Source organism: Protopterus annectens, chromosome 1.part1, assembly GCF_019279795.1.
Source record: "Protopterus annectens isolate FY-2018-M chromosome 1.part1, PAN1.0, whole genome shotgun sequence".
Lineage (NCBI taxonomy): Eukaryota > Metazoa > Chordata > Ceratodontiformes > Protopteridae > Protopterus > Protopterus annectens.
Window position 1 is genome coordinate 671032318 of NC_056726.1, and position 26945 is coordinate 671059262.

At 42.8% G+C, this 26945-nt stretch overlaps 1 protein-coding gene across 1 annotated transcript in view; it reads right to left on the reverse strand.

Moving 5' to 3' along the window:
- Positions 1-26945, reverse strand: part of IL11RA (interleukin 11 receptor subunit alpha) — a gene marked incomplete in the record, with an annotated part of 3068236 nt that overhangs the window by 1009479 nt on the left and 2031812 nt on the right. Inside the window, 1 exon segment of the mRNA XM_044077548.1 lies at positions 5581-5741. Within this exon segment, the coding sequence (XP_043933483.1) occupies positions 5581-5741 (161 nt within the window).

The following is a 26945-nucleotide window of genomic DNA, read 5'->3' on the forward strand; positions in this document are numbered from 1 at the left end:
CTTATTCTCACTAACTTTAGAAAATCTGACTTGAGCAAACTAGAAAGCCTGCTATACTAAAATCGCCAAATTCTCCTCTAACAGTACTTACAGATCACACCACTGTCTAGCTCTCAAGCAGCTTAACTGGCTTGAACTTCCTCACCTACTTCTCTATAACCAACTAGGCCTCTCACACAAAATTCTATATCAGCCCAAAAAAACCCCAGTACTACAAATTATGACTCCATACTCTTGTACCAGAAACATGCGCTCCGCTAATAAACTCCTCCTCAAAGTAACTAAAGAAAATAAAGCTGCTGGGTCATCCCTCAATAGCCAAATAATGGAATAAACTTCCCACTCTCACCACGGCAATAACCTCCACATCAATTTAAAAAGTCCTTAAAATCACATTTGATAAACTCATGGCTTTGCAAGTTTAACAGTCCAGGCTAACACTACAATCCCTCCTTCTCTCACTCTGTCTCCATATCTCTGTAACTCTTCTATCACTCCCCTCATCCCTTACTCATTAATACTTCTGTCCTCATCTTTCATACCTTTATTGCATACTTCTTCCCACTTCACATTAGCTGTTAAACGTATCTACCTATACTTACTCTGGATGTAATTATTGACAGCTGCAAAAATGTAACAATAACTTTCATAGGTTTATAGGTAAGTAGGCACTAGGCGATCGGCCCTAGGGCATATACAAGCCTAGCCATAACAATTCCCTGGCTATTGCTTCCCACAAATATTTACTTTCCCAGACCCCTGTCTTGCAGGGCTACTGATGTGATCCCTGGAGTGAATTTCTTGTCTCCCATTCAATCGTCAAGGTTCCTCTTGAAGAGGGCCATTGAGGCGCTCTCTGCCTGACATGTATGGGCAGCCTATTCCTTATCTCCCATCCAATTGTCAAGGTTCCTCTTGAAGAGGACCATTGAGGCACTCTGCCTGACGTGTATGGGCAGCCTATTCTTTCTGTTGAAATGGATATTTTAAAACTTATTAGTACTAGTATATGATTTATGTCTTGTGTCAATTTATTTGCTACTGTCACTAATATATTATACTGTGCAATCTCATAATGATACTATTATTCTGTGTGTAAATGTTATTTGTGGAGCTTTTCTCCCCGGGCCTCTGCTGAAAAAGGACCAATGTCCAGTCAGACCTTCCCGGTAAACAAATGTAAAATAAATAAATAAAATAAATAATCAATCTGTAATCTTGTGAAATGTGCCAAATAATTCAGTGACCTTAATATGAAGGGCGCTGAAGCACAGACATGCTTCCTGAACCTGTCCATTGCCCAAGACTCCCTGTTACAGGGATGAACAATGGAACTCTCCTCAGCAAGTTCCTTTTTAGTGGCTGCCACCATGACCATAGCATCAATGGGCACCCCTTTTCTCCAAAACTGTATCTGAAGGTGGTGCCATAACTTTGTTTGGTCTCCTAGGTTTGTGATCAACTGTGTTGGGTTCCTTCCACTCCCACCGAAAGACCAACTCAATAAGCTTGTCAGCGGGTGGAGTTACCCAGGCAGTAGATACACCAGTATTGAAAGCTTCCAGGAATACAGACTCCTCAGATGAAGGGTCACTGGGCGTCCAGCCTCCTCTCTGCTTTAGAGAATTTAAGGATGTCTCCAAATGAGACATCTTCAGAAGGTGACTGTGGGGATCCTTCACCTTCATTGAAGTCTGCATCTTCTCTGACAGACTCCTCTGGGAAGGTCAAGTGCTTCCTCTTGCACATCTTCTTCTTGGGGACGTCTTCAGTGAGATGCTCTGGGGAGGTATCAGAAGTCATCAAGATTCCCTGTTGGGAAGCCTGAGGTTCTCGTACTGGCTGTCCCTGTGGAAAATAGTGATTAGGCTCTAAGCATAGAGACATCAAAGCTTAAGAATGAAGGGGGGCTGGATCTGTCTGTTATGCTGAGGCAGACAAAACTCTCTTCATTGCCTCAAAGGCAGACCACCCCAGAGAGGGAGAAGACCTCAGATATAAAAAGACAAGCATTTGGACAGCTATCCCTCCATGCTCCAAAGTCAATCCCCCCGAGGCAGAATCCGGAGCTGAGCTAACCCTTGCTAAGGCTCCAAAGCATAGAGATGGCTCCGACAATTTCGGAGTCAATTCCAACATCTCAGATCCAGCAGAGAAGCTTTGGCTCAGAGCTCTCTGTATCTGACTGAACCAGAGTACTCAAGAGCGAACTTCAGATCCAAGGATAATGCTATTCTCGTATCAGATTCAGATGGAGCCGGGCGGCTCAGATCCAGGGACTCAGACAGTTGAAGAAATCAGAGGAGAAACTGGTAGTGGGGGTGTGGTCGAAGAATGGACCTCCTGACCCCAAAGGTGTAGGAGCCGGTAAAACACCCATCTGACTCTGCACCAACAGGATCTTCTGCACCACTCTTTCCACATCTTCTTCCATCAAACTTCTGGAAGAATGAGTGGAAATAATAGAGGGGGACCCGGGTGTCTCTAAAAAAGGCAAGGGCACCCCAGAGGGCACAGGATCCAAAGAAGGTGAGTACTCTGTTCTTGGAAGATAAATGAGGCTAGAAGGTGTAGGGCAGGAGATAGTTTGATCTGGTATTTTTTAGGTCAGATCAGTCTTTTTTTCTTTTTCGGTTTTGGACCTGATGGTGAGGTCGGATCTGGTATGGATGTTTTTCTGGATTTCTCTGAGACCTTGGAGGACAATGTGGATGGGCTCAGAGAAGACATGGAATCTTTGCTTTTAGGAAATTGAGCCCCAGATAAAGCCTCTCCAAAAAAGGAAGGGACCAACCCTTTTAGAATAAGTTTTTTTTTTTGTTTTTTCTTTCAAATAAGGCTCTGGGGTTAAAGCATAACAAACAGCACAATCTTCCTGCAAATGCAGAGGCCTAAGACAGTATACACAAAATATGGGCAATGGATACAGTGATTTTGTTCCCACACACGATGCATTTTTTAGACCCCAATGGGTCTTTTTTTGTCATAGTCACAAATGTGAATTATAAACATGACTGACAATAAGTAAGACTACACTTTTTTTTGGGGGGGGGGGGAAGAAAGAAAAGAGATTACCAATGATGGTAATAAAAAGGTCTACACTGAATATAGAAAAAATAAAATAATAACAATAGTATTTAAGAGGTACAAACTGTACGGAAGTTGCAGACATAAGAAAAAAATGAAAACGGGAATTTTAGAGTTATGATAACCAAACAATAAGGTAAGGGATAGAAAAACCATACAAATTCAAGAGGTTTTAGAGAAAAAGGTTAACTTAGAAATATAATAATTCATTTATCTGCTCAAGAGTAAAGGTCAACCACGTCTTTCGCATCAACGAGATATGAGGTACGTGGGGTTGGTGCATTATGGGTAAGGGAGAAGTTCAAGAGTTTTAGGTTGCTACAAGCTTTAGTGATGGCCAAGTAGGATCCGAGGGATCGGACTGGAACCCATTAGTTGAGTACAGAATGAAAAATGACATCAGATCTCAAGTTCTCCCTGTGTGTTCTGTCCTTTAACTGTACCATTTTTGAGACAGCTTTACTTCACCAGTCTCATACTAAGCCAGTTTTTCTTCATTTCAGCCTCGGATTTTTGAAGTTTTATCAGTTCATCTGAATAGCTGTTTAAAGCTCCTTCCATTTTTTCAGCCTTTTATTATTTGAGTTGCTATAATTCTTCAATGTTTTGTTTAGTTTAATCACCTCTGAGAACACTTGATTTCTTTTTTTCCTATAGATTACTGGAAGCCATGTCTTGCTTCGAAGCTGGAGCTTGGACTGCTTTTTGCTGAGCAGCTGCAGGATTCTCCTCAGTCAATGGGTTTTTTCTTCACCTTGATTTTCTTTCAGGCTCTCTACATTCCTTCTTTGTTGGCATCCAGGCAGTGTATTTACTAGCCAGTAAATGAAATTTCTAAAACTGGCAGAGTTACTGGCCCTTATCTCTGTTACATTTTTCACATTGGAAGAGCTGAAATTAAGTTGTTGATCAGTGTAGCCATGTTTAAAGTTTCGCCAGTACACAGAATGATAAGATTTACATTCCTATGAAAGTCATCAGAACCATGAAGCAGCTCAGGTAACATACTATCACAACCAAAGGTGGCTAGAGACACAGTAATGAAGAAACAGATGACCTTCCAGATTGAGGAAATTTAGAGGATTCAAATACCCAGAGAGGTGGCATGAGAAAGCTTCAACAAAATGTATATTACAAGCCTATAACTTGTAAAATAGATTGAAATGACACAATATCTGACAGACAGCTCTTGCAGGCTTAATGACCCAAAGCGTAAATAGTTAGAAAACACTAATATAATATGGGCATTGAATTTTGAAATGCTTTGAAATATCATACCTGTGTAGTCAGGAGATCTATGACTGAAAGCTTGGAAACTTGATTTCACAAATGTGCTTATCAGGATACTGCACCCACAAAACACAAGTACGCAGCTAAAAAGGAGCCACTCTTTTTTAATAATGCATTTATTTTGTGCAATGACAGGGGTTACATTTACCATAGTTCATGATTATCCCCCCACCACAAAAAAAAACTGTTTTGCTCGTCATTCACTTAAATTGTTAGTATGTAAAAGCTATGTAGCCCCATAGCATTGGCTGAATAGGTAGGGGTGGACTACATCTGAGGTTGGACTGGGCTATATTTTGGAAGTTGCCACACAATCCCAAAACTCTTGGCTAGGCTCTCAGTCTGTCAACAGCCATTAAGAAACTCAAACATAACAGCATTAGCAACAGCTACTAGACAACAATCAGCATCTTACAAAGCTGAAGCTGCAGCTCCTGTTAGTGGCATTATGTTCATCAACTAATACATAAAGTTCTACATAAATGCAGGGTTTTGAATCTAAAGCTATTGTAAATCAACAGATAGATCTTAATTTGAGTCACATTTGTTTTCTCTTATGACTCAGTAGAATAGTTTGAAATTTTAAGAGATTGGGAGGAGAATTTTCCTCACAAATTATAAAAATGGTGGCTTTTTCAAAGTAAAAATATAACAGCCCAGATCTCTCAGTCACAGTGTTAAGTTTCGGGGAAACCAGCAAAAACTGCTTTATTAAATACAATTAAGTGCTTTCGTCCAACCAATGTAGACTTCATCATTTTTTCAGTTTAGTTTTGTGTGTTTTAGTTCCCACTATTTCACTGTAAAGTTTCACTGCAGTTTTGCTTTAAAATAATAAATGCTGATGTGAGAGACAGGAGAAGATTCTGCTTCCAAGTAACCCAGAAATGGATTAAGGTGGTAATCAAATAATGAATAAATGTTTTAAAAAAAATCACTATAGGCACATTGATAAGGTTTATCCAAAGTAAAAGTATGCAACTATTATACTAACATAATTATACAGGGGATTGGATTTCTTTGAGGCAGGAGTCAATGCCATTGCATAACAAAGCAGGCAGCAAATATTAGTGTGACATGGTAATACACAGAATATCACATTTAAATTACTTTAGATTGTATGTTTTAGACACTATTTATTGTATGAAACATATAGCAAATCAAAAACACTTTCTGGATGTAAAACCAAGACAGGCTACTTACCAATGTTACGTGGAATAAACTTTTTCAGTTTAAATGTAGACCCAAGGGGGTTAACTTCCGTTACATTGACCATATAAGAACTCCATGACTGTGTTCTATTTATCCTGCAAGTATTCTCATTTACATGATCTTCTACACATTTATTGACTCTACCAGAAAATCTGGAAGACAAAAATCAAAGTAAATATTACATAAGTAAGTATAAAGAACCAGCGTATCATAAATTACTGACAAACACAGTTGCAGTTAAAATAAGTGCAAAGTTAAAAAGGCCCTACCATTCCATTTAAAGCAAAAACAACCCCCACATAATGTGTGGCTCACTAAATGAAGCATTTCATACATAACTGATTATTCACTTGTGTATTTTCGATTTATACATAGCACAGTTTCATTATGCCATACTACAAATTGTCATTGTCTTTGTCTTGACCTTTTATGTTGTTGTAATTTGTGGAACTTTTCTCCCCGGGCCTCCACTGAAAATGGACATATATCCAGCTGGACTAGCCCGGTCAACAAATGTAAAATAAAATAAAATAAAAATAAATGAATGTCAATGTGTCATTTTAGTCAATGGAAAGTAGAGTGTGATTCTTAACATTAACGGATCACTTAGCTCAAAGTCCACATTTGGTGAAAGTGACTGCTGTCGCAGTTCACATAGATGGCATATCCTATGGTGGGGGGGGAGGGTCTGGGGGCAACTGCATACATTGTACAGGGAGGTGCAGATATAACTCATGAAGGCTCACTGTGCACCAACCCCTTGGCCATGAGTGGGTATGTACATGTTGGTTAGGACTAAAGTGCAAAAATCTCTGACCTCCAAGATGCAGCTGATGGTTCTTACTCAAAGACAGCTGGACTCTTGACCCTGAGAAAAAACAGGGCCCTAGTGTCCATAAATGGAGCATACTGAACAGGTGCACAGAGTCACTGGAAAACAGAATTAAATCAGCATGGAGACAAAGGCAAAATAAAATTAAAAAAATTGTAGTGAAAACAAATATGACTGCACATAGCTTACATCACCAAATAAATGCATTGCTAAATTAGAACTGGGCACTAAACAACAGGGGGATGTAGAGTTGCATGAGAGTGCTACACCATAAGCACAGATGTTCAAATAATAGAATCTCTGTGGTAGTCCATCACAATATATGGGACTTGGCCACAGGTGGATTTCAGTCTTTCAAAGCAGTCAAATGTCTCCAGACCAAATGCAAGGTCACCTTTCATACCCAGCATACAAACTGAAAACATGGAAATATGTTGAGTACAACCCACCCTGCCTTCTCTTCCTTTTTGGGGGGTAAGATACCACCAAAAAAAGGGCCTCAATCTCCATCCAAACTACAGATGAGGTCTCAGTAAAAGAAATGAAAAAAAAACAGACAATCATCAACTGAGCTAAACTCCCAGATGCCTACCAAAGGACACTCACTGTCTAAAAAAACATATGAACGCATAACCATACAAACATTTTCAACTTTTCATCAAAACAAAAAACACTACTGGTGGGAATGTAAGCATTAATTTCCACAAATATCTGTCCTCATTGGTGCAAGATGTCAACAGTACTCAAGGAAGAAAAAAAAAAAGATAAAAAGGATGCAGGAAATTGTGGTGGCTGATCCTGCTGTAGTAATTGTCTCTCCCACCCAAACTTCGAAATTTCGGAAATCATTTGCTCACTATTATTAGAGTGAAAATAAGGACTGCTTCAGATTAGTTTGTACTGTTTTTCAGTGCTTCTAATATTATGTGACCATGGAATTGGTATATATAATTCTGGGGGTGTGGGGGTAAAAATAAAGAATATCTTGCTCTGTGTCTTTGCTCTGAATGGCACAATCATTTTTCAGACTTTTGGTTGCTCAAGTAATTTCTAAGCAATCGCATTTCAAGGTCTCACAATGAAAGTACAACAATGATCTTATCTGGACATCTACGGTAATGGTGAAGACTCACAAAACTGTTCTATGTTCATTATTAGGATCTTTGCTGCAGTGTATTAACACATGAAAGATTACCACATAGTAAGGAATACCCCGAGCCCAGACATGACTGGACAACTACAGCATACCTTACCAGACAGTAGAGGCAGAGCTATCAGTACTGTTCAGATGAATTTTCAACGTGTAGTGTTTAGAGAACGTATATCCAATGGGTTGCTTCACAAATTCATTCTGCTGATACATTCTGAAGAAGGCTGTTGCTATGGCAGCTTTCCTTCTAGAATTTGCCATACTCTTGTTAAAGTCTTTCTATAGTGGTTATAAGAGAAGGACCATTCCCGAGTAGAGACACTGCTCTTCTATTTTACCTCAACTCCATAAACCATCAGAGTAGAGTACAGTTGTGTACACTTACCATAAATGTAGATATTTGAGTGTATTCACTGTTGCATTCATTACATTTGGGTTATCTGCTTGCAGTAGCCCTCAGTCGGCCTGATTAGCCAAGTCTTGGGTCCTGCGTCGGTTGCTGCCCTTCTTCCACAACTTCAAGTCATCAGGGGTATAAAACATGCAACCAACGCCATTACATCAGTTTTTCTTGACCCAGATGTCAGGTGCCCCCCTAAAGGGAAGCAATTACATCTATAAATACAAGAATATACCTCCAACAAAAAAGCAAATACACCAAAAAAAGCTTTTTGAGCATAGTAAGTGAGAGTAGAGGTATAGATGAAAGAAGAAAGGGGGCTGGAGGGAGGGTAAAGTACAGTTTTGTACCTACCATAAATGTAGATGTCCGAACTGGATAGCATCTGCAGTCATAACAACTGGGTTGTCCTGTCGTCAGGCAGCCCTGCAGTCGGCCGGATTCCAAAGTCCGGGTCCGGCTTCGGCTGATGTCGCACTCCACCCGACGTCATCTCTGTTGGTCTTCGGGTATAAAAGCATCAGCCGACGCCATTTTCCTCAGTGTTTCTTGCCCCAGATGCCAGTAGCCCTCTTGCAGGCTAAAATTTGGATAGATGCCAATGTTTCCAAATAGATAGAGGTAAACACAACAATAAGCATGTATGTACATATATACAAACAAATACACCATAAAAGACTCCCCCCCAAGAGCTAGCTATTAGGAGGGTAAACACCCTAGGAGTACCACAGAGGGAAGGAGGAGGGTAATCCTGACTGCAGATGCTATCCAGTTCGGACATCTACATTTATGGTAGGTACAAAACTGTACTATGTCCTTCATGGATGCATCTGCAGTCATAACAACTGGGTAGAATACCATAGCCAACTAGGGAGGAGGATAAAAGTAGATTATGGTGTGTTTAGGATCCCTTGCAGTACAGCAGTGGCAAACCCTGCTCGGGATCTGGAATATAGAGGCAAATTATAATGCTTGGCAAATGTATGCACGGAGGTCCAAGTAGCCGCCTCAATAATGTCTTTGGTTGCCACTCCTCGTAAGAAGGCTGTGGTAGTGGCTGTTGCCCTTGTAGAATGAGGTCTTATGTTCTGTGGTATTGGTTTTCCATGGAAGGAGTAACAGAATCGTATGCAATTTCCTATCCATTTGGAGATTGTCTGTTTGGAAATAGCTTTTCCTTCCCTTCCTGTTGCATAGGCTACAAAAAGTTGGTCAGTCTTTCTGCTATCTTTTGTTCTGTCCAAGTAGTAGCGTAGCTGTCTATGTACATCCAAGGTATGCAGTATTCTTTCCCCTCTGTTTTGTGGGTTGGGAAAGAAGGTAGGTAGGTGGATTGCCTGGTTTAAAGACACTCTGGATACCACCTTGGGCATAAATGTAGGATTAGTCCTCATGGACACTCTATCTTGGTGGAAGATTAGGAAGGGTTGCACTGCCATTAAGGCCTGTAGTTCTGAAACCCTCCTTGCTGAAGTAATTGCCAGTAGGAAAGCAGTTTTCCATGACAGGTGTTGTAGGTCTGCTGTTGCTGCTGGTTCAAAGGGTGATAGTGTCAACTTTTCTAGCACAAAGTTTAAATCCCAAGCTGGTAATGGTGGTTTCCTTGGAGGTTTTACATTCTTGATTCCTCTGAGGAACTGCCTGAGCAAAGGGTGCGAAAAACAGGTGGTTCAAAACTGTATTCTGCTGAAATAGCTGATGCATGTATCTTGATGGAGGAGTAGGACAGGCCTGAATGAAGAAGTTCGGCCAGATACTCCAGAATGTTAGGCATATCTATGTTTGACACATCTTTTCCTCTTTCCATACTCCAAATGACAAACCTTTTCCATTTTCCAGCATAGTTCCTTCTTGTTGAAGGTCTGCGTGCTTCAAGAATAATGTCTTTAACTCTTTGGGAAAGTTCTGGATTAGCTGCTGCTATGTGATGTTCCATGCAGTCAGTTGCAACGTTTTAGGTTTGGATGTATGATGCTGTAGTTGTTCTGAGTTAACATCAAAGGCATCAGGGGTATTGGCCACATATTGTTCCGAGACATGCTCCTCAGTAGTGGGTACCAGTGCTGTCTTGGCCAGTTTGGAGCTATCAGGATTATCCTTGGACGTTCTTCCTTGATTTTTAGTAGTACCTTGTGTATCAAGGGAAGAGGTGGGAATGCATATGCTGTTAGGCCTTTCCAGTTGAAGGAGAGCGAGTCCACTTTCCATGCTAGTGGGTGGAATGTCCTTGTGCAGAATTTTTTGAGCTGGTGATTGAGAGGTGATGCGAATAGGTCTATCTGTGGCATCCCCGATTTCTTTGAGATGGTCTTGGAGATGTCCGGTGCAGCTTCCATTCATGGGCATCCGAAGTGGTTCTGCTTAATATGTCTGCTAGAGTATTGTCTTTCCCGGTACAAATATTGCCTGTAACTGGATGTTGTAGCTGAGTGCCAGGGTCCACAGCTCCAAGGTCATTCTGCATAGGGGGTATGAATGAGTGCCTCCCTGTTTGTTGATGTACCACATGACTGTGGTGTTGTCTGTCCTTATCATCAACTGGCCCTCTTTGAGAAATGGTTTGAACTTTTGGATTGCCAGTTTTACTGCCAGCATTTCTTTTAGATTGATGTGCAGGTGAAGTTGATCCTGTGTCCACAATCCTTGCACGCGTTTGTCCAGCATGTGGGCCCCCCATCCTAGGTCTGAAGCGTCTGTTGTGATGGTCTGGCTTGCTTGACATCTGCGAAAGGGTAGGCCTGGGTTTGACTGGCATGCCTGAGCCCACCATAGGAACTCCTGTTTTAAGCATGGAATTAGTGGGATTTCTGTTTCTAGACTGTGTCTGTGTTGGGACCATAAATTCTTTAGGTACCACTGTAGTTTCCTCATATGTAGTCTGGCAAATGGAACCAAGATTATGCATGATGCCATGAAGCCCAAGGCCTGCAGAACTTTCCTTGCTGTTAACTTGTTCAGTTTTGTTAGTGCCAAGAAGTAAAGAGGAAGTTCTTTTTGTTTCTCTGTAGTCAGGAATGCCATTTGTTTTACTGTGTCCAATTCCGCCCAAGTATGTCCTTGTTTGGGATGGTATCAGCCTTGACTTTTGTAAATTGACTGTGTATCCCAGTGCTTGTAGCAAGTAAATGACCCTTTGTAAATCTGTTGTCAGCTTGCTTTTGTTGTCCCCTTGTAGCAGGCAGTCGTCCAGGTATGGGTAAATTTGAATTCCCTGTAGTCTGCAATGGGCGATTACTGATGCCAGGCATTTTGTGAATACTCTGGGCAGTAGATAAGCCAAAGGGCAATGCTGAGAATTGATAGTGCTCTGATCCTGCAAGAAATCTGAGGTATCTTCTGCAGATTGGTCGAATGGGGACGTGCAGGTATGCCTCCTTGAGATCTAGAGTTACCAGCCAAGACTCCTTGCCCAGCATGGGAAGAAGTTGCTGTAGGGTCAGCATTTTGAATTTTGGGACAATGATGTATGTATTTAAGGTGGACAGGTCGAGAATTGGTCTCCAACTCTTTTCCTTTCTTGGAACTAGGAATAGTCTTGAATAGAACCCCTTTCCTTGCTCTGTTGTTGGCACTCTTTCCACAGCTCTCATGTTTGCTAACTCCATTATCTGGCGTAGAGCCTCTGTTTTTTGATTTGGAGGTAGATTTGGCATTCCTCTTTTGACTGGTAAAGTGTGGAAGTGAAACCGGTAACCTTGATCTATGGTTTGTAAAATCCACTTGTCTTTTGTTATGTAGTGCCAGTTCTTTGAAAATAAGGTTAACTTTCCGCCTAGAGGAGCTGCTATTTGTTCCCTGGTAGGCGGATTTAGGGTTAAGTCACTGTGGTTGTGCTGATGTAGTGGCAGTGGCTGTGTCTGTGCCTTTGTTGTTACCTTGCCACTGTCGTCCTCTGTAGGCACCTCCTCTGGATTGGTTTCTGCCTCTGGAACGTCTATTCCTGCCTCTTTGAAATTTTGTGGAGTCAGGAAAGGACCAATTTTTGGCAGGCCAGTTCCTGCTAAACCTTGGGGGTTGAACCTGCAAGAAATCTTTAACAGTTTGAACTGATTTTGCCTTTTCTTCCATTTTCTTCATAACCTGCTGGGCAGGTGTACCAAACAAACTTGTCTTGTCCATAGGAGCATCTAGTAACTTAGCTTTAACATGATCCGGTAAAGCTTGTTCCTTTAGCCATGCATGCCTTCTTATCACTGTGCCAGTCATGGCTGATCTAAATGAAGCCTCCAGTGCATCATAGCCACATTTTAAGGAATGGTTGCTAACCTGTTGTATGTTATTTACCATCTCTAATACATATTTCTTATCAAGAGATTCATCAGTGTTTAGTTTTTTAGTTAACTGATCAAGCATAAACTCTTGGTATTGTATCATGTGAAACTGACAGTTTAAAGCTCTAGCTGAGAGAGTAGCTGAAGTGTAGACCGTTTTACCCCATCTGTCTAATGACCTTGCTTCCCTTTCAGAAGGAATAGGGTTTTTAGCTATGGTCGGCTACTGCCTTGGGACCCTGGGATATAGTTTCTGGGTCTGCAAGTGGGGCCTTGTAAAGGTGGTGATGAGTATCTGGCACCCTGTAAAATCTGTCTGGTTTGGCAGGGGCTGGGGGTAAAGAATCTGGAGCGGAGCAGACATCATTGAAAGCATCATCCACCACAGAGAGAACAGGAGGTATAGCTAAGGGCCTGTGCTGTGGGAGGTGCAGAAAGGTCCTAAGTCTTTTCTGGAGTCTGAAAAATCCTGTTGCTGCCATTGGAACTGTTCTCGCATGGCATGCAAGGTTTCCCCAAAGGAGAATTCTTCTGGTGGGGAAGCAGCTGGAATGGATTCTTCAGCATCAGAATCTTCAAAATTGGAGAAGGGAGCCTCTGGCTGGTCAGTTATGTCTGATTCATCAGCAGAATCATCAGAAGACACTGGCTCAGGGGGCTCTGCCCTAGGTCTCTTCTCTGGGCGCTGAGAGGCCCTGTCTGGGTGAGATTGAGATCCTCTAATTAAAGAAATTAAATCTTCTGCCAAAGTAAGCATTTGAGAACTAGAAGAGGGCCTGGATGTGGGGGTTTAACAGGCACTGTTTTAGTAGTCTTGGCTGCTTTAGCCCTGGCGAAGGCCTTAATGGACATGGCTGCTGGAGGCCTAGCAGCACCACGTGCTGGGGTAGAAACATCCAAGGGGATGGTGTCTGATAAGTCAACCACCGTAGTGGGTAAAATTTCTGAGGTCGATTCAAGAGTTGTAGCAGGGGCCTCAGTTGTAGGAATAGGCTCAGCTGTACTTTGATCAGTTTTCTCGGTTTCGGCCGAAACAGAGACACTCGCGGTTTGCTTAACCATGGTTTCGGCCGAAACCGCGGACCGCGAGTGTCGGTCTTTTTCTTTGCGTTTTTTGGTAGATTGGTTAGTCGGAGGATCCGACGGCATAATGTACGCAAAATCAGAACCGAAAAACTGTTCTGCAAACTCCGACCGACGCCTAAGCGTTCGTCGGTTGAAAGAAGCACAGGCCGAACAGGCTGCTACGTTGTGGGCTGGGCCTAAACAAGGCAGACAGTAAGAGTGGAAATCTTTATGAGGTATTTGTTTCCCACAGGTTAAACAATTGTTAACTTTTTCTGACATCGGCTGAGGCAAGAAAGAGTCCCCAACGGGGTACTTAGCTTTAGAAGTCTTCGAAGTAGTATTCGGTAGAAGTAATCTCTGGATCCGACCGACCGGCACTTGCGAACAGCTTCTGCTTCGGGCGCCACGCGGCAAGAAAGACGGAGGAAAATGGCGTCGGCTGATGCTTTTATACCCGAAGACCAACAGAGATGACGTCGGGTGGAGTGCGACATCAGCCGAAGCCGGACCCGGACTTTGGAATCCGGCCGACTGCAGGGCTGCCTGACGACAGGACAACCCAGTTGTTATGACTGCAGATGCATCCATGAAGGACATCCAGGACTGCAACAGTGAATACACTCGAACATCTACATTTATGGTAAGTGTAAACAACTGTAATAAGTTTTTCATGTTTCACTGTTGCAGTCATTACATTTGGGTAGATCCCAAAGCTAAGGTTGGGAGGAGGAATGTAAACAGAATTAGGACCAGCTATAAGGCCCTGCAAGACTGCAGTGGCAAAACCAGCTCTGGATTTAGAGAAAATTGGCAAATGATAATGCTTGGTGAAAGTATGTACAGAACTCCAGGTAGCAGCCTCTAGGTTGTCCCTAGTAAGGATGCCCCTGAGAAAGGCTATAGAGGAAGATGCAGCCCTGGTTGAATGGGGTCTGATGCCCTGTGGTATAGGTTTTCTACAGTGCTTATAGCAGAAAAGAATGCAGTGGCCTATCCATTTTGAAATTGTTTGTTTTGAAATAGCTTTACCCTATGTCCCTGCAGCAAATGCCACCAGCAGTTGTTCAGATTTCCTCTGAGGTTTAGTTCTGTCCAAGTAGAATCTAAGTTGTCTGTGCACATCTAAAGAGTGCAGTATCCATTCCCCTTTGTTCTGTGGCTTAGGAAAGAAGGTAGGCAAATTATTGGACTGATTAAGAGCCACACTGGATGCCACCTTGGGCATTAAGGAGGGACTGGTTCTGAGGGACACCCTGTCCACGTGAAAGATGATGAAAGGTTCCACTGCCATAAGGGCCTGTAATTCAGATACCCTTCTTGCAGAAGTGGTTGCTAAAAGGAAAGCTGTTTTCCAGGAAAGAAATTTTAAATCTGCAGTAGCAGCTGGCTTGAAAGGAAGAAGACTGAGTTTCTCCAAGACAAAGTTAAGATCCCAGGCTGGAGTTGGAGCTTTCCTGGGTGGCCTTAAGTTTTTGGCCCCTCTGAGGAACTGCTTGAGCAGTGGGTGAGAGAAGAGGGGAGGCTCTGTGCTATAATGAGCTGAAATGGCTGAGGTATGAATTTTGATGGAGGAAAAGGACAAGCCCTTATGAAGCATCTCAGTCAAGTATTGCATAATCTGCGGTAAATTGGGCACTGCTGCATTCATCTCTTGAGATTGGTTCCAGGCACAAAATCTTTTCCATTTTGCAGCATAAGATTTTCTGGTACTGGACCTCTTGCCTCTAAAATGATATCCATCACTGATTTGCTGAGGGATGGTAAAGGAGAGATTAGGTTATTAGCCAGGCTGCTAGGTTCAGGGTTTGCAGTTGAGGGTGCAGAATCTGGTTCTCCTGCGGAGACAACAGGAAAGGAGTCTGAGGCAGGTGCCATGGTGCTGAGCGTGACACACTGTGCAAGAGTGGGTACCAGTGTTGGCGAGGCCAGTCTGGTGCAATTAAAATCGTCCTTAGCTTGTCCTGTTTGATCTTTAGTAGTACTTTGGAGAGCAGAGGCAGAGGAGGAAAGGCATAGACTGATAGGTTTTTCCAGCTGAAGAATAGAGCATTCACTTTCCAAGCTAGCTTGTGGGGAATCCTTGTGCAAAAAATTGTCCAATTGATGGTTCCGGGGGGAGGCAAACAGGTCTATATCTGGGCTCCACCATTTGCTTGTCAACATGTTGAAAATCCTTGGTTTCAGTTTTGTGTGGGTCCATGAGGTTTCTGCTTAGTCCATCTGCCAGTGTATTTAGTTTTCCTGGCAGGAATTGAGCCTGTAGACTCACTTGGTAGCTCAAGGCTGTGTTCCACAATGCCATGGTTAGTCTGCAGAGGGGGTAAAAATGTGTACCCCCCTGCTTGTTTATGTACCACATTACAGTGGTGTTTGTCTGTTTTTACCTATCATTAGTTGTCCTGGAAGAATGTGGTCCTTGAAGGCTGTCAGTGCATTTTGTACAGCTAACACTTCCTTTTGATTTATGTGCAGATGCATTTGACTTGGGTTCCATTTGCCCTGAATGCACTTCCCTGCCAGGTGTGCCCCCCATGCATAGTCTGATGCGTCTGTTGTTAAAACCTGGGTGGCAGGGGGTAGTGTGAATGGTAGTCCCCTGTTTTGGTGGCAGACCTCTGCCCACCAAAGGAACTCTAGGTGTAGGCAAGGTATGATAGGAATTCTTGCTTCTAGATCCTGTGAATGTTGACACCATAGGCTTTTGAGATACCATTGTAGTTTCCTCATATGGAATTAGAAAAATGCAGGAGGCCATGAACCCCAAGGCTTGCAGTATTTGCCTTGCAGATAGCTGGGTTTTTGTGGCCACTTGTTTGAAGTAGGCTGCCAAATGAATCCATTTCTCTGATGTGAGGAAAGCCATCTGGGAAGTTGTATTCAAGCTTGCTCCCACAAATATAATTTGTTGACAGGGTACCAGGTGTGATTTCTTTTCGTTTATGGTGTACCCCAGACAAGTCAGTACCCTTTGAACAAAGGCCAGATGATTCAAAAGTATGTCCTGGCTTTCTGCCTGAATTAGACAATCGTCCAGGTAAGGGTATATTTGAATATTTCTTTGCCTGCAAAATGCAATGACTGGAGCTAGGCATTTTGTGAATACCCTGGGCGCAGTAGATAAGCCAAAGGGCAGTGCAGAGAACTGATAGTGCATGTAGCCTGCTTTGAAGTGTAGGTATCTTCTGCAAGACTCCCTGATAGGGATGTGCAGGTATACTTCTTTTAAGTCTAGTGTTGCTAACCATGCATCTTTGCCTAGCATAGGAAGCAGCTGGTGAAGCATCAGCATTTTGAATTTTGCAATCACCAGGAAGGTGTTTAGAGTAGAAAGGTCCACGATAGGATGCCATGTATTGCCTTTTCTGGGTACCAGGAAAAGTCTTGAATAGACACTTTGTCCCTTTTCCTCTTCTGGTACCAACTGAATAGCCTCCATGTTTAAGAGAGAGAGAGTACTTGATGTTGGGCCTCTGCCCACTGATTTGGGGGTAGATCTGGCCACCTGCTTGGAGTTGGTAACGTGTGGAAGTGAAATCTGTATCCTTGGGACACTATTTAAAACACATTTGTCCTGGGTAATGAGTTCCTAGTTTTTAGCCTGCAGACCAATCTTTCAACTAAAGGAGCATTCAGTTGGGAAGTGCTTGGAAATTTTAAAAGCAAGTCATTGAGACAGTTTTCCATAGGGGGAGTCTTGCTACTCCCAGATTTGGGTGTGGAAATCCCCCACTGCTTAGTCTTGTGTGTCACTTGGGACTGAAACCTGGGGTTTCTGCTGTGTCTGGGTTTGGCTTGAGAAGACCTGGAAGGGGCCGGAAAGGACCAATTCTTAGAGGGCCAGTGCCTACTAAATCTAGGAAGCTTAACTTATAAGAAATCTTTGACAGTTTGCATAGATGTAGCTTTATCTTCCATCTTTTTAAGAACTTGCTCAGCCTTGTTGCCAAACAGGTGGTCCTGATTTAAGAGAGCATCCAACAATTTAGCTTTAACATTATCAGGCCAAGACTGCTCCTTAAGCCAAGCATGCCTTCTGAGCACAGACGCAGTAACAGCAGCCCTGCAAGAGATCTCTAATGAATCAAATCCACACTGAAAAGTATATTTTCCAACCTGTTCAGCAGAATGCATTAAATCCTGTAATTCTTTATTTTCAGCACAGTCAGGAATCAACATCATTTTCTGTTTAAGCAATCCAGTAACATGTTGTTGATACTTTAACATATCAAACTGGCAGTTTAAAGCCCTAATGGCCAAGGTTGCAGAAGTGTGAACCTTCTTAACCCATCTATCCAGCACCCTGGAGGTTCTATTAGAGGGGGTAGGATTTTTAGCAGCAGTAGCCTTAATGCCCTTGGGTCCCTGTGAAATAGTCTCTGGATCCGCAATAGGATTTTTAAAAAGGAACTTGTGTAAATCAGAAACCCTGTAATATCTGTCCGGTTTTCTTGGAGCAGGAGGCAAAGAATCAGGAGCCAAACTAGATTCTGAAAAGGCATCATTAACAATGTCCAGTACAGGACATATAGCTAAAGGTCTATGCTGAGGCAGGAGTAAAAAAAAATCCCTAAGCCTCTTCTTTGAATCAGAAAAATCCTGGCTTTCCCAGTGGAAATGTTCCCTTAGAGTATGTGAGGTCTCACCAAAAGAAAAATCCTCTGAAGGGGAAGCAAAGGGAATAGAGTCCTCTGCATCAGAATCCTCATAAGTAGATAATGGCAAATCCCGATAATCAGAAGAATCAGATAAAACAGAATCCTGGTCAGAAGATTCATAAACAACTTCAGTCCTAGGTCTCTTAGAGGGGGGAGATTGGCTTCCCCTGATTAGAGTTATAAGATCTTCAGCCATTCTTATTTGTTTTTTAGGCATAGAGGCCTGTGCATGTGGTCTGGGTGTCGGTTTCTTAGGCACGGTTCGAGATTTTGGCCTATATGAAGATGGAGGCGTCAGTTTAATATGCAAGTCCGTAGGCCTAAATTCACCCTCAGAAACCGGTGCCTGCACAGTGGCTCCGGACCCATCCAAGGTAGAGACATCCGCAGGTTCCACAGATGAAGCATCTCACGGCATACCGGACTCCGAATGGGTCTCTGTAGAGGTCTGTGAGTCAGAAGTAGTGGGTATCAGGGGCTGCGAAAGCGCCTCACTGAGTACCGGTGAACTGGTGATTGGCTTAGGAGAAGCGTCGTTGGCAGTTTTGGACCTCAGAGGCCTGCCTCTGTCTTTATCTTTACGTTTTTTTGGAATCCCAGTAGTCGGGTGGCTAACAGACGACATTTCTGGATAATTAAACAGAGAACCGAAATATTTAGAGGCGAAGATATACCGACGATGGATAGTGCACAGACTAAATAAAGCACAAAATCAACAGCAAGGTACGTCATGGTCAGGGCCTAGGCAAGGAATACAGTACGAATGAAAATCTTTGTGAGGTAATGCAATTGTTAACTTTTACTTGACATCGGTAAGGATCGAGAAAAAGTACTTAGCTTTAGTTGAAGACTTGGGTTCTAAAACTCGAAAACGAAAATTTCAGTAGTCGGCCGACCGGCACTTGCGAACTGCTTCTGCTTCGGGCACCGCATGGCAAGAAAGACTGATGTAATGACGTCGGCTGCATGTTTTATACCCCTGACAACCTGACGTCATGGAAGAAGGGACAGCAACTGATGCAGGACCCAAGACTTGGCTAATCAAGGCCGACTGAGGGCTACTGCAAGCAGATAACCCAAATGTAATGACTGCAACAGTGAAACACGAACATCAGCAACCTTTTGCTTTCAACAGTTTCCTAGTCCTATCCAAAAATGTTTGACACACTATCAAACTATATACTCCTGGACAAGCTTTCTATTCTTGGCCTGTCAAAAAAAGCTATCCTGTTATTTGACTCTCAGGTCAGCAACAGAATATAGTGTAAAATTGCTACAGGTTTCATATACCTTTCTCCCCACTCCAGTACGTGCCCCTCAAGGATCTACTCTGGGCCCCCTTCTCTTCGGTACTTGGATTAATGACTTTCTGTCAACAGCTACCCACTCTACTCTTATTCAGAATGCAGGTGATTCCACAATAATCTGCTCTTCTCTCATCATTACTGAACTTCAAAAGGTTGCTCAGCTTTTCTACTCTGTCAAAACATGGCTCCAAACTCCAACCTTGTCCACAGTACTAACAAGATCAAACTTGTTAGTTTCCTACCAATCAAACACTAACAGCACAAAACATTTGACTTAACATATTCAACAGGTAGTCAGAAAGAAAAATCATAAAATGAGTCTCTTCTAGAGGGGGTAAAACCTATTATCAGCATCTAATCATAAAACAGCAGCCACTGCATACTTGCTACCCTGCCTTTCTTACTCCTCCATCAATCATCACTAAACTTACACACTACCTAACTAGCTAAACTCAAACAGTTCTGCAACTAAATTGTAAAGTGTGCCTGCATTGTAACAAACAGAACATACCACAGTTCAGTTATCTAACATACCCAAACATACTTCTCAACCTCTAGGCACAAGAATTCTGGACAAAGCCAAAAATAATTGTGTGTGTGTGTGTGTGTGTGGGGAGGGTAACAAAGGCAAGGCCTGATTTTAAATATTTCTCAAAGTTGCTAGAAAAACAGATTTTACATTTGCTTGCACTTTCTGAATCAAGCTGGAAAATCAAATGTCAATCATTCTTTAATGACAACAATCCTCAATGATTTGCCAGAAAAAGTACAGTTTTGTACCTACCATAAATGTAGATGTCTGAACAGGATAGCATCTGCAGTCATAACAAATGGGTTGTCCTGTCGTCAGGCAGCCCTTCGGTCGGCCGGATTCCAAAGTCTGGGTCCGGCTTCGGCTGATGTCGCACTTCACCCGACATCATCTCTGCTGGTCTTCGGGTATAAAGGCATCAGCCAACGCCATTTTCCTCAGTGTTTCTTGCCCCAGATGCCAGTTGCCCACTTGGAAAGCTAAATTTTGGATAAATGCCAATGTTTCCAAAATAGTAGAAGGCAAACACATAAAATAAGCATGTATGTACATATATACAAACAAATACACCATAAGAGACTCCCCCCCCCAGCTAGCTATTAGGAGGGTAAATACCCTAGGAGTACCACAGAGGGGAAGGAGGGTGGGTAATCCTGACTGCAGATGCTATCCTGTTCGGACATCTACATTTATGGTAGGTACAAAACTGTACTATGTCCTTCAAGGATGCATCTGCAGTCATAACAAATGGGTAGAATACCATAGCCAAACTAGGGGAGGAGGAAGAAGAATTATGGTGTAGTTAGGATCCCTTGCAATACAGCAGTGGAAACCCTGCTCGGGATCTAGAGTATAGAGGTAAATTATAATGCTTGGCAAATGTATGCACGGAGGTCCAAGTAGCCGCCTCAATAATGTCCTTGGTTGCCACTCCTCGTAAGAAAGCTGTGGTAATGGCTGTAGCCCTTGTAGAATGAGGTCTTATGTTCTGTGGAATTGGTTTTCCATGGTAGGAGTAACAGAATCTTATGCAATTTCCTATCCATTTGGAGATTGTCTGTTTGGAAATTGCTTTTCCTTCCCTTCCTGTTGCATAGGCTACTAAAAGCTGGTCAGTTTTTCTGTTACCTTTGGTTCTGTCCAGGTAGTAGCGTAACTGTCTATGTACATCCAAGGTATGCAGCAGTCTTTCCCCTGTTCTGTGGATTGGGAAAGAAGGTAGGTAGGTGGATTGCCTGGTTTAAAGACACTCTGGATACCACCTTAGGCATAAATGTAGGATTAGTTCTCATGGACACTCTATCTTGATGGAAGATTAGGAAGGGTTGTACTGCCATTAAGGCCTGTAGTTCTGAAACCCTCCTTGCTGAAGTAATTGCCAGTAGGAAAGCAGTTTTCCATGATAGGTGTTGAAGATCTGCTGTTGCTGCTGGTTCAAATGGAGGGAGTGTCAATTTTTCTAGCACAAAGTTCAAGTCCCATGCTGGTAATGGTGGATTCCTATGAGGTTTTACATTCTTGATCCCTCTGAGGAACTGCCTGAGAAGAGGATGCGAAAAGACAGGTGGATCAAAGCTGTATTCTGCTGAAATAGCTGATGCATGTATCTTGATGGAGGAGTAGGACAGGCCTGTATGTAGAAGCTCTGCCAAGTACTCCAGGATGTTAGCAATATCTATGTTCAACACATCTTTTCCTCTTTCAGTACTCCAAATGACAAACCTTTTCCATTTTCCTGCATAGTTCCTTCTTGTTGAAGGTCTGCGGGCTTCAAGGATAATGTCTTTAACCCTTTGGGATAAGTCTGGGTTAGTTGCTGTTATGTGATGTTCCAGGCAGTCAGTTGCAAGGTTTTTAGGTTTGGGTGCATGATGTTGTAGTTGTTCTGAGTTAACATCAAAGACATCAGGGGTATTGACCACATTCTCCCCTGAGACATGCTCCTCAGCAATGGATACCAGTGTTGTCTTGGCCAATTCGGAGCTATCAGAATTATCCTTGGACATTCCTCTTTGATTTTCAGTAGTACCTTGTGCATCAAAGGAAGAGGTGGAAATGCATATGCTGTCAGGCCTTTCCAACTGAAGGATAGAGAGTCCACCTTCCATGCAAGTGGGTGGTATGTCCTTGTGCAGAATTTTTTGAGCTGGTGATTGAGTGGGGATGCGAATAGGTCTATTTGTGGCATTCCCCATTTCTTTGTGATGGCCTTGAAGATGTCCGGGTGTAGCATCCATTCGTGAGCATCCGAGGTGGTTCTGCTTAACATGTCTGCTAGGCGTTTTCTTTTCCGGCACAAATATTGCCTGTAACTGGATGTTGTAGCTCAGAGCCATATTCCAAAGGTCCAGAGTCATCCTGCATAGGGGTATGAATGAGTGCCTCCCTGTTTGTTGATGTACCACATGACTGTGGTGTTGTCTGTCCTTATCATTAAATGGCCTTCTTTGAGGAATGGTCTGAATTTCTGGATTGCTAGTTTTACTGCCAGCATTTCTTTTTGGTTTATGTGCAGGTGCAGCTGGTCTGGAGTCCACAATCCTTGTATGCATTTGTCCAACATGTGCGCCCCCCCAGCCTAGGTCTGAGGCGTCCGTTGTGATGGTTTGGCTTGCTTGAAAGTTGTGGAATGGCAAGCCTGGGTTTGACTGGCATGCTTGAGCCCACCATAGGAACTCTTGTTTCAGGCATGGGATTATTGGAATTTCGGTTTCTAAGCTGTGCCTGTGTTGAGACCATAAATTCTTTAGGTACCACTGTAGCTTTCTCATATGCAGTCTGGCATGGGGTACCAGGATTATGTATGATGCCATGAAGCCCAAGGCCTGCAGTACTTTTCTTGCTGTTAGTTTGTTCTGCTTTGTTAATGCCAAGTAGTAAAGAGGGAGTTGTTCTTGTTTTTCTGCAGTTAGGAATGCCATTTGTTTTACTGTGTCCAATTCCGCACCCAAGAATGTTCTTGTCTGGGATGGTATCAGTCTTGACTTTTTTAAATTGACTGTGTATCCCAGGGCTTGTAGCAAGCAAATGACTCTTTGTAAATCTGTTGTCAGCTTGCTTTTGTTGTCCGCTTGTAACAGGCAGTCGTCCAGGTATGGATAAATTTGGATTTCCTGTAGCCTGCAATGAGCGATTACTGATGCCAGGCATTTTGTGAATACTCTGGGTGCAGTAGATAAGCCAAAGGGCAATGCTGAGAATTGATAATGCTCTGATCCTGCAAGAAATCTGAGGTATCTTCTGCAATTTGGTCGTATGGGGACGTGCAGGTATGCCTCCTTGAGATCTAGAGTTACCAGCCAACACTCCTTGCCCAGCATGGGAAGAAGTTGCTGTAGGGTCAGCATTTTGAATTTTGGGACAATGATGAATGTGTTTAAGACGGACAGGTCGAGAATAGGTCTCCACCTTTTCTCTTTTCTTGGTACTAGGAAGAGTCTGGAGTAGAATCCTTTGCCCTGTTCTGTTATTGGTACTCTTTCCACAGCTCTCATCTTTGTTAATTGAGCTATCTGCTTTAGAGCTTCTGTTTTTTGATTTAGAGGTAGGTTTGGCATTCCTCTTTTTACTGGTAAGGTGTGGAAGTGGAACCTGTAGCCTTGGTCTATGGTTTGCAAAATCCACTTGTCTTTTGTGATATAGTGCCAATTTTTCGAAAATAAGGCTAACTTTCCGCCTAAAGGTGCTGCTATTTGCTCCCTGGTAGGCGGTGTCAGAGCCAAGTCACTGTGATTGTCCTGTTGCAGTGGCAGTAGTTGTGTCTGTGCCTCGCTGGTTATTGCCTTGCCACTGGTGTCCTCTGTAGGCACCTCCTCTGGATTGATTTCTGCCTCTAGAGCGTCTATTCCTGCCTCTTTCAGATTTTGAGGAGTCTGGAAAGGACCAATTTTTGGCAGGCCAGTTCCTGCTAAACCTTGGGGGCTGAACCTGTAAGAAATCCTTAACTGTTTGTACAGATTTTGCCTTCTCTTCCATTTTCTTCATTACTTGCTGAGCAGGGGTACCAAATAGACTGGCCTTATCCATAGGAGCATCTAACAGCTTTGCTTTAACATGATCCGGCAAGACCTGTTCTTTCAACCATGCATGCCTTCTTATCACTGTGCCAGTCATGGCTGATCTAAATGAAGCCTCCAGTGCATCATAGCCACATTTTAAGGAATGGTTACTAACCTGCTGAATGTTATTTACCATTTCTAAAACATATTTCTTATCTAAGGAGTCATTAGAGGACAGCTTCTTAGTTAACTGATCAAGCATAAACTCTTGGTATTGGATCATATGAAACTGACAGTTTAAAGCTCTAGCTGAGAGAGTAGCAGAGGTGTAAACTTTTTTCCCCCATCTCTCTAAGGACCTGGATTCCCTTTCAGAAGGGAGAGGGTTTTTTGCTGAGGTCGTGGCTACTGCCTTAGGCCCCTGGGATATAGTCTCAGGATCTGCAAGTGGGGCCTTGTATAGGTGGTGATGAGTGTCTGGCACCCTGTAAAATCTATCTGGTTTGGCAGGGGCTGGAGGTAAAGTATCAGGAGCAGTGCAAACATCATTAAATGCATCATCCGCAACAGGCAGAACTGGAGGTATAGCTAAGGGCCTATGTTGTGGTAAGTGCAGAAAGGTCCTAAGCCTTTTTCTTGAATCTGAGAAATCTTGTTCCTGCCATTGGAATTGTTCTCTCATGGCATGTAAGGTTTCCCCAAAGGAAAATTCCACGGCATAATGTACGCAAAATCTGAGCCGAAAAACTGTTCAGCAAACTCCGACCAACGCCTAAGCGTTCGTCGGTTGAAGGAAGCACAGGCTAAACAGGCTGCTACGTCGTGGTCTGGGCCTAAGCAAGGTAGGCAGTAAGAGTGGAAATCTTTATGAGGTATTTGTTTCCCACAAGTTAAACAGTTATTTACTTTTTCTGACATCGGCTGAGGCAAGAAAGAGTCCCCAACGGGGTACTTAGCTTTTAGAAGTCTTGGTAGTATTCGGTAGTAGTAATCTCTGGATCTGACCGACCGGCACTTGCGAACAGCTTCTGCTTCGGGCGCCACGCGGCAAGAAAGACCGAGGAAAATGGCGTCGGCTGATGCCTTTATACCCGAAGACCAGCAGAGATGACGTCGGGTGAAGTGCGACATCAGCGAGCGGACCCAGACTTTGGAATCCGGCCGACCGAAGGGCTGCCTGACGACAGGACAACCCATTTGTTATGACTGCAGATGCATCCTTGAAGGACATCAATAAATTTTACAAGGGACAATCCAAAAATAAGAGGCAATGATCTGGACATTCTGCAAAACCCTGGCCTGCTGAGTGGTACATATATATATATATATATATATATATATATATATATATATGTATATAAATATATTCAAATCCTCTTAAAACAGCTAAACACGACACAAAATCCTTAATCCCACAACAAATGTCCCTCATTCTCACCACTGGTACAATGGCAGACTCCAACCAGAACCCTACACCTTTCAGATAAATACTTTACTACAACAGAGTCATCTCACAAATGCTATGGACACTTTTTCTATGCCTCCTACTTTGTAAAGACATGGAATTTCTTGCTTACCTCCACACGCCAGATGTCGCACCACAATCACTTTAGGTGCAACTTAGAATTATTCCTGACAAAGCCTTGGTCCTGACACTGTTTCTTCCCCCACTGCTACATATCCCCATCGTTCTACTCCTTCCCCAAAGTACCATACATCCTGACTCTTCCTTACTGTGTTTCTAATATGTTTTTTACAAGGCATTCCCATCTTTGACACTCCTCCTTTTATCCTTAACTGCTCTGTATGAAGTCCCATACACTCCTCCTATTTCTCTTAACACTTATACTAACTCACTGCACATTTACTACCTCTCACTTCTCCCTATAGGAACTCCTACATGAACTACTCCCATATGTAATATTAAATTGTATCTGTCAAATAATGTCTACTGTTACACAGTTTATATATCACCTGTGTAACATGCTGACAATCTTTACTCATTTTTTTGCTCTTGCACGTTCACAAATGAACTGCTGTACTGTGGTGCTTTTCTCCCAAGGCCTCTGCTGAAAAGGGACCTTCTGCCCAGTTGGACTTGTCCTGTGAACAAAAGTAAATAAATAAACAAATACATGCATACATGAATAAAGTAAATGATCTAGCTTGGTTGCTATTTCGACACGCTTTATTTGGATACTTCTTTATCCCGCTTTTCTAAATTGAAAACAGCAAAGTTAATCAATAGGCCTAAAATATATAGGTAATGTAATTTCTCAGCTGTCTGTAAATGCCCTCCATATGCAACCCTCCTTCCCCAATTTTAATGTGGCTTGGGCAGAAACACATTATGCTGAAAGAAATAACTCAAGAAGTCATCAAAGACCACGCTATGTGTACAAGACCGGTTGATAATGAATGTGCTTCTTTCTTTGTGGATGGAGCATTGAGGTTTGATGTTAAGAGATCCTCCTGGAAGACGACCTTCCATACGAGGAATATCAGAGCTGTCAGGTACAAAAAGCAGCAGTGCGAGTTTTCCATTCACAAAATTCCAGTGCTTTAGAGGAGGAGCAGGTCAGGTGTAGGGTGCCATTCAAGAACAGGTTAGGAATATGATTAGAAGAAAAGTGGAGTAACCTGAAGCAGGCAATTTGAAACTGCACACAGAAGCAGCTTGTTCAACTCATCAGTAAGGACCTGGTCAAATGGTTCAGAAAGCTAATGTAACACCAGAAAATTCAGAGAGGCGTATGAATTCAGGCTTTTCCTTCCTGCATTAAGAATGCTTTCAGTTTGGCAAGGTATCATTTTCTGTTCACCAGTCTTTGGGCCTCCTAAAATATATGGACATCTTTTGATGGAAAAAGTGAGCTTATAGTACTAGACTGAAGTCTTCTATACTTTCAGTCAGAAACCTATAGGGTTTGGACTTGTCAAGGATTCCTCAAGATGGGTTAGCAGTATGCACTGGAAAGGCAAGGTAATGGGATCAAATAAACTTTAAGAACTACACTTGTCATGGCCAATATAATGTTATTAGAAAAGGCTTTCCCGGTTCTTTTTCTGGCTTTCACCAGAAGTTTTAGAATGACTGCGCTACATGAAAAGTATATAGCAGGCCTTAATTCCATTGTATGGAG